The 8105-nt window shown below is 41.7% G+C and overlaps 1 protein-coding gene across 1 annotated transcript; it reads left to right on the forward strand.

Moving 5' to 3' along the window:
* The first annotated feature begins 4808 nt into the window (after positions 1-4808).
* Positions 4809-5273, forward strand: LOC147963849 (uncharacterized). The gene has a single exon (XM_087529729.1). It carries the CDS (start codon positions 4809-4811, stop codon positions 5271-5273), a length of 465 nt encoding a protein of 154 aa, XP_087385855.1.
* The last annotated feature ends 2832 nt before the right edge of the window (positions 5274-8105 follow it).

Raw genomic sequence — 8105 nt, forward strand, 5'->3', positions numbered from 1 at the left:
GTCATGGTTAGATGGTACCAGATCATGTCTGAGGTAGTTGTCTCCTTTTGTTGTTCCATGACTGCCCGCCAAAGCGGCCTCATGGCAGTTCTCTACCTTACCATCTCTTTGCAGCATAGCGATGCCGACCACCCTCTCAATGTAAACCAGTTGCCCGTCCCTTATTTCCTTAGGATGATCATGACGCATGATCTGAATCACAGCATCAACCAACTAAAACAAAATTCAAGTTAATTGTACTATGCAAAAGAAAATTGATAAAATAATTTAGCAAATATCTTACTTCGTCACCCAACCATTTGTCATCTAAAAATCCATCTGTCATGGTGAGGCATTGCAAATGCTTCTGTAGCAGAACAATGTCATCAATTACCACCAATTGTTTATCAAGACCTGAGGTGTTGACAATTTCAGCCACGTAATTCTATCGAAACTTGTCAAGGTCGGTCTCCAGCCTCGAAGCACCTGTGTCTGTATCTTTAAAAATGCTTTGCACGGTTTTTCCTCTTTGTATTCTTTGTGTCCTTGGAATCATTGGTAGACTCCGATGGAGTTCTGTTTTTCTTTCTCTTCTTATCACTATCGTACAGAACATAATCTTCATTGCACAATAATGAAGATGCCACTCTTTTCCGGATGCTCGTACGAGTTGGTACATGGAATCAACCACACTATCTTCTCGCTGCTTTGCTAAAGAATCATCATAGTTGTCCTCATTAACTGGGAAGACATGGGTCTCTTCCGGCTCCCTTATAGCCTTAGCCTTGGCAGACCGGTGTTTGCTGTTGGTACCTGCCTCTCCCCCCACCTCAATACTGACATCTTCATCATCTTGAGCTCTTCTTTCTTCAGCCTTTCGCACATTCTCATTGTGCCTCAAATTCAGAGGATCCTGTGATTCGAAATAAAGCACTTGTTAGCTTGCAATTTGCACGAAATAAAAAAACAAAACCAGTTAACTGTAAAATGTGCATCACCAGGAAAGCTTCAAGGCTTCTAGTGGCTTTAGAATGATTTCGCGAATCCAAACTCGGAGCACCCTACGAAGCATCCACCTCTTTATAAAGCTCTGAAACATTCTTGAGACTCTCCTTGCAAGCTACAGCAACATCTCTGTCTTCTTCATCCTGAACGTGGAAGATCATATGTTAGCTACGAATCTACATTAACTTAAAACAAAATCAGTTAGATGTGAAATGTGTATCACCATGAAAGCTTCAAGGCTTGTGGTGGTTTTTTAATGCTTTCGTGATTGCAAACTAGGAGCAGACTGCAAATCTTCAGGTACATTCTTCATGGGGGCATCCATGTTATCTTTTTTTATTCCCTTAGCAGAAATGCCTTTGGCAATGACCTCCGTGTCTTTTTTTGTTTTTGCTGGTGAGTAGTATTCTCTCCTGGGACCTCCATTGGGTCCGCAGGTACTCCCAGGTCAGATAGCTGTATGTCCTCTACTCCTGGGCGATCAGCATCAAATATTCCATATAGCGGTGGTTCTTTTAAAAAATGTGTTAGTGTGGAGAGTATTGATAGTAAAAATATTTATAGAAACTCATAATGGTATATTTACATTGAATTCTGTGATGAGGTCGTCCGTGCGTCTACCGTTCGCAAGTGTACGCCTAAGGCACTCGTCCCTTTTTTTCAAGGGTGCTCATCCTATCAAATGTTGTGCACTGGCTTCCCGCACAATGGAGGCAACTTCTTTCATATCAGCCAATACACGGCCCATGAGTGCCTTATCCTGCAAATTACAAGCAGTTAGAAGCCTATGACTTTGATTGTACTTGCAAAGTTACAATATATATTTGTGCCTGATGTTCATCATTTACCTGACCGTTAGTCTTTGGTTTGACCGGCGTCCCAACTGGTGGCGGATTAAAAGGCCGCAACAGGTCATCGACATATTGTATGTTAGTGTCGTTAGTATCATTCAAAACATATGGTAGATAATCCAGGCACACAGTACTAACACTTTACCTCTCCAACCCCTATATAATTTTTGTTGATTATGTTGTCAACCTTCTGTGCCTGCTCGTCACTCCAGTTTTGGATCAGCGGCCTTAACCTTGATGCATACGAGATGGTAGAGTCCAATTGGTGCATCCTCCACTTCTCGTAGTACCACGTCTGCATTACAACAAAAACAGCTTAGAAATTTTTCCATAAAATTAAATGTATTGTATGTTAATAATGATTGTATTACTTGCAGTATTGGTAGGTTGCCCTCCAGATTTTCTCCACCATTTACAAATTTCCTGACACTAGTCATAAGATGGTCAAGTGTAAGCTGTCCAAAGTTGGTGCTCTTTATTGTCTCAACGTTTCTAACAATCCCAAGGTATCTGTTGTCCACATACTGCTGTGTTGTCGGGCTTACATATTTTCCTATGGTGTACAAGACAAATGGCCTCACAAAATTAGGTGTGCTGTCGCCTTTCATCTTGGCTAGCAATCCTTTCAAAGTTACTTTTGTGTCATTGGGGTATTTCAGTTCCTTCCACAACTCCAAAGTATTGTTGTGATTTGAAGAGACGTGATTCTTCCCCATGCAGGGCAGGCCTGTTATATGCTCCACATCTTTTAGTGTGATCCTACATGGTCTCCCATTAATTATAAAGGCATCCTGCTCTGCATCATATGAATAAGCGATGGCCTGGCATAGTAGACGTCTCATTCTCATGCCAGGAGTCTGGAGAAGTTCACCCAGTCCAATCAACTTGATGTACGTCAGTTGCGGTGCGTTTAATTCTTTTATGAACTTCTCGTATTGTAGCAATGCAGCAACCTGAGTTACGTGAATGTACAAATAGTGTGATTAGATTCTGTATGGTATTCATTTAAACACGCATATAACCGACTAGATCTAATCTATGCCAATATCAAAATTGTGCTCTACAATACTGCATGAAATTATAGAGCTTCTAGGCCATATAATGAACACCAGACATAGAAAAATAAGCTATCTCCATCGGCAAATTGACTGATAATAGTATAGATTTTTAGTAGAAAGAGCAGACTTTGGTCTATGTACACTACTAAAGTTCAGGCGTCACGCTTACGAAAATAATTGCATACATGATCACAAGATCAATAGTTTATAGATAATCACCATATTAGGAATGTAACATGTGATCCTACTGTCCATCTTTCTCTTTAGTTTTCTCCTTTCTTTCTCATCAACCTAAAATTTAATATAGCACATACATTTGATGTTCTCAATGCCAAATAAGTGAGGCATGCAACTTACGTACAAAACTACTTTGTATTCTGTCTACTACATATTTGCTCAGGCATTTAGGAGTACTACAATTATTTCGTTGATTCGGTTGCTGGTTTTAAACAAAGTTGAATGCAGACTTGGGATTGCATGCAGACTTGGGAAGGAGGGTGTATACAGAATACAAGGATCTCGATCGTTACCAGAGGATTCTCTCGATGGCGACCGGCTCCATTGCCGTTCGCTTTCATATTTTGATTCGCCGGCTTCTCTGACGTGCCCTTCTCTTTTGTCGGCTTCTCTGACGTGCCCTTCTCTTTCATCTCAGGATTTGCCGACGCAGGCTTTGAAGATGACAGCTCCGTCGGCTTCACCGACCTGGGAGCTACTTTGGGCGGCGTGGGGTGGTAATTCGATGTAGTCATGGAAGGGTAGGTATGGGAGGCGTGGGGTGGGAGGCTTGGGGTGGAAGTATACGATCAATGCCGTGAAAAGCTTTGTATTTATAGGGGATTCTCTAACAACCGATCACAAGGAAATATTGGGAATTTGGGATCTCAGGAAGAGGTAGTTTTAGATCACGTAATGTTTATTTATAAGGGATTCCCTAACAACCCACCACAAGGAAATATTGGGAATTTGGGATCTCACGAAGAGGTAGTTTTAGATCACGTAAAGTTTTTTTAGCTAGTTTTTTTTATTTTGAGAATTTTTTAGCAAGTTTAGATCAGTAATCTCAACCGTGAAGCGTTTGGGCTTCTTGTGCTTTCTTATACGGGCATATTATAATGGGATGAGCCCATTTGAAATGTGAACATGAGAAAGGAAGTGAGGACTCCAACGGTTGCGACGAGCCCCGTCCCAATTATTTAGGACGGGCATGCGCGAGGGTGCTTCGTCCTCACTACCACGACTCTCCAAAAACGGTTCCTCTGCCTCTGCGTCCTCTCAATTCCCTCTTCCTCTGCGTCGCCCACTCTCCCAACAATCTGGCTTCTGGAACGGTGAGTTCTCCTTCCTGTCAATTTTGCTAGTAGTTATCTAGTAGCAGCACATACGATGTCCTTCTTCTTGCCAATTTCTTGTTCTCCTGCTTCTTTATTTTGTGCGCATAGATTCATCTGCCTGCAACATGTAGTCCGTTGCCTTATGAGAATTTTGCACACAGATTCATCTGCATGCAACATCTAGTCCGTTGTCTTGTCAATTTCTTGTTTTTCTCCCGCTTCTTTAGTTTGTACACACAGTTTCATCTGCATGGGCGATGAACAATTCATAGATACATGTTTATTCTTGATTGTTGATGCAGTTGTTTAGATAAATATTTCAAGAGCATAAATTTTGATTGTTAACTCACATATACTCCCTCTGCAAGGAAATATAACAATTTTGGTTCACTGCTTTAGTGATTTCTTTATAGAGGGAATACTTGTTTAGTTCAAATTGTTCACATAAACTTTCAATAGCACCATAATTCCTATACTATCTGTCGTCATATTAATCTCGGCTTATTGTTATCATGTTATTGTCATGCTTCATGTCTTATACTGGTTTCATCAATTACAGTCCTTCGGCATGGCGTTCGAGAATGATTATTTCTGCTAGGGCAGATGGAAATACCGAAATTTGTGTGAAGTACATGAACAAGGCTAGCTGTGTTGAGTACTGCATTGGCAGATTCAAATACTGGCTGCGGAACGACGACCAGAAGATAGTTGCACTGGATGTGGAGTACACCTGGCCTCGTGGTCCGACACAGATGGCGGCCGTGGTCCAGTTATGCATTGGCATCTACGTCCTCGTGTACCACATAAGCATTGCTGATGAGCACTGCGGCCTTCTTGCCACCTTCCTGCTCGACAAGGAGTACCCCTTTGTTGGGGTGGACATCAACAATGACAAGAAAAAACTCAAGCATGTTGGTCTGGTGGTACAAAACTTTGTGGATATCCAGAATATGTGGAGAGTGCCTGATCCAGTGATGATTTTAAGCCAAAGTATGGCTTGGCTGACTACGCTGGTGCCATCATCCACCACAGCTACAACAAGATGAAGGACGCTCTCACAGAAGATGACCACCATATATAGGCAGAAGCGCCCTTGTCCTTGAAGAACATCTATTATGCTTCCATGGACGCGTAGGCCACCTACGACGTATACAGGCGGTTGGTGAACTTCCAGAAGGGGTTCAAGAGTCAGCGCCAGCATCTCGCCAAACCATCTAGGCGATGAAAGAAGTCCGGAAGGAAGAATGAATCAACCTAAAATGTTTCTTCTATTTATCTAGCTGATAGTCTGTAAACTTCATTATACTGCTAGTAAGTCGTAAGTTCAAATTTCCTGCAAGTTGAATCATCCTTTATTCTAGCTGTCTTGCCTAATTTGATCCACGATTCATGAGATATTATACTTAAGACATTTATTTTGTTTCGGTTTCGATAGCTATGATACAGAATGCGATAGCCATTTTTACCAAAAGATTATTTCAGATTTATAATGAATACTGTTCTCAATTGGGTTTGAATAGAGAAATTTTATTTTTTAATTGCACAAGTAAAGTTCATTTTTTAATCAAAAGAAGGGTCGCTCCCTCTGATTTTCCATTAAAAGAAACCACATGGTCTTTCAAGCCCCTTATACAAACTATAGCTAGAAACTAAAGTAATCAACTAGCAGCACAAATCATACATGGTAGCAAGCCCAGCCAGACTTAACATGAAGGTCCAAAAAATAAAACTACGGCAGAGATGCGCAGGCGACACCGCAGTACCCTGTGACTCCACACTTGCGATGAACTGTACAATTCACATGCTACATGCACTAGCGTGCGCATATAGACCATCATCACCTCTTTGCTCCCAACATCAGCACCTCTTTGTTTACCACCTTCATCTGCAATATAGACCATCCCATGATCCACAAGCAAATTAGCTAAACAAGATTCATAAGATCACTATACCATTTATTTTGTAATCTCACATTATTCCTGCATTGCCAAAGAGTCAAGAACACAACTGATGCCTTACCACATCTCCTACGCAAACACTCATAGGTAGTTCTACCATCTTAACTCCATGATTTAAAATATTAATAAAACCCCCTTAACGATTCCATTTGCATTACCATCGTTCATGATTATAGCCAGGGAAACAGCAGGCAATAAAGCAACCACCCGTGAAAGACCTATTTTGAGTCCTGAATAGGGCCGAATCCTAGCATTTACTCTAACTACAACATGTCCACCTCTCATAGTCATCATCACCCAAGACATAATGAAGACATAACCCCATAGATGCATAACTGCTATCAAAATAGTTTTCGCACTATACCTAGTGTAAAGGACACACTTGTGTTGTCTTGCACTATACCTAGTGTAAAGGACACCCCATAGATGAATCCTAGCCCCTCGGTCAGCATGTTCATAACCACCTCAATCTGAAGATCTTCACGGGTGGTGGTCTTGAAACAGAAAAGAACGGCTTTATGAACCTTAAGCTCTTCACTGTCAACAAAATCACTCCATCCCTTATCGAAGATGATGCGGCCATCATCACACTTGTGGTACTTGACCGACATGAAAATGTCCTTGCACAGCCGAATGCCAGCAAGCCCATCTCCCGGTATCTCCCCATCTCCTGGGGTCTTCAGGGCATCGACAACTTTCACCGGTAATCTCTGTGTGCACCTTCATAGGAAGAAAAATTATCAAATATGTGAAGGAGCAGTAAACAAAAGGATCTTAAGCTACTACATATATTACATAAGGATCTTCAGTTATGGGAAACAAAATGATATGCAAAAACACACATCAGTGTATTCACTGGTTTCAGCTACAATAGCATATCATTAAACTTTCTCTCCATAAAAAAACAAAGAAAATTGCATACAAAATAGAAAATACTAGTACACCAAAAACATACCATCGTCTTTCTTGCTATGTTCGACTTGGTGAAGCGGTGGACAAAAAATGCACCTATATAGCATTTCTTCATCGCCAAAAGGTCATGTAGGTTACGCTCCTCTTGCTTCGTAAGATTAGTTCCCTTCGTTATGACAGCTAATTCTAGAGGATCTTTATGCTCTTCGTTTTGATCGCATGTCCTTGGCAGGTTGCAGCAGTACACCATAGGAATGTCTTCAGTCAAATCGAAGGAGACAAGGTCACCCTCTCTCGCAGGTCGAAGTCTTCAACAAACCTGCACCAGTTTTCACCATAGATGATCGCCCTTGAATTCCCTTTGTACACGCCAAAATCATACATGCGGCTCCCTCTCGCTTGAAAAAGCAATGAACTGTCTGGGATGGCGCTGAACTGGTGCCTTGCGTAGCATGGCACGATCTGTAGATGTAGAATTTAATTGCTATTTATTTCCTACATATTGTTAATATTCAAAGTAGAGGGGAACAAACACAATATAAGTAAAAATTGACATGATTATTTATACCAGAGCTGAAGTGTCCCCATCTAGCCTGATGGTAAATGTCAACCCATCTTCATTGGGGATGTTGCAGTCCTGTCGACAGGTTATGCACACCACCTGTGTAAACAAAAAAAAATGAAGAAAAGCAAAGGATGAGAATTTAAGAAAAGGGCTTATGCATGTAAACGCACTAGGAAACAATCATACAGTATAATCAACGAAGGTACTGCATCAGTAATCAACAATGATACACTTGAACTGAGCGGGTGGCTCACCCTCCACTCCTCATAACCCCGGAACGCAGCGCGTGCCCGCCGCACCACAGCTTGTTCAGACATGTCCTTCTCTTCATCCTCGACCGGCAGCATGGGCTCACCCCGAGCGTCAACGCGCGGCATTGGCCCCTCCTCCTCTACAGTACAACTGAGGTAGTGTCTGAGACTGAGCAGTAATCTTTGAGAAAA

The sequence above is a fragment of the Triticum urartu genome, chromosome 6A, assembly GCF_056163025.1.
Source record: "Triticum urartu cultivar PI428250 chromosome 6A, HENAU_Tu73, whole genome shotgun sequence".
In the NCBI taxonomy this organism is placed as follows: domain Eukaryota; kingdom Viridiplantae; phylum Streptophyta; class Magnoliopsida; order Poales; family Poaceae; genus Triticum; species Triticum urartu.

Excerpts from the sequence above, each read along its gene's own strand:
- LOC147963849 (XM_087529729.1), top strand. The coding sequence starts at position 4,809 with ATGATTATTTCTGCTAGGGCAGATGGAAATACCGAAATTTGTGTGAAG.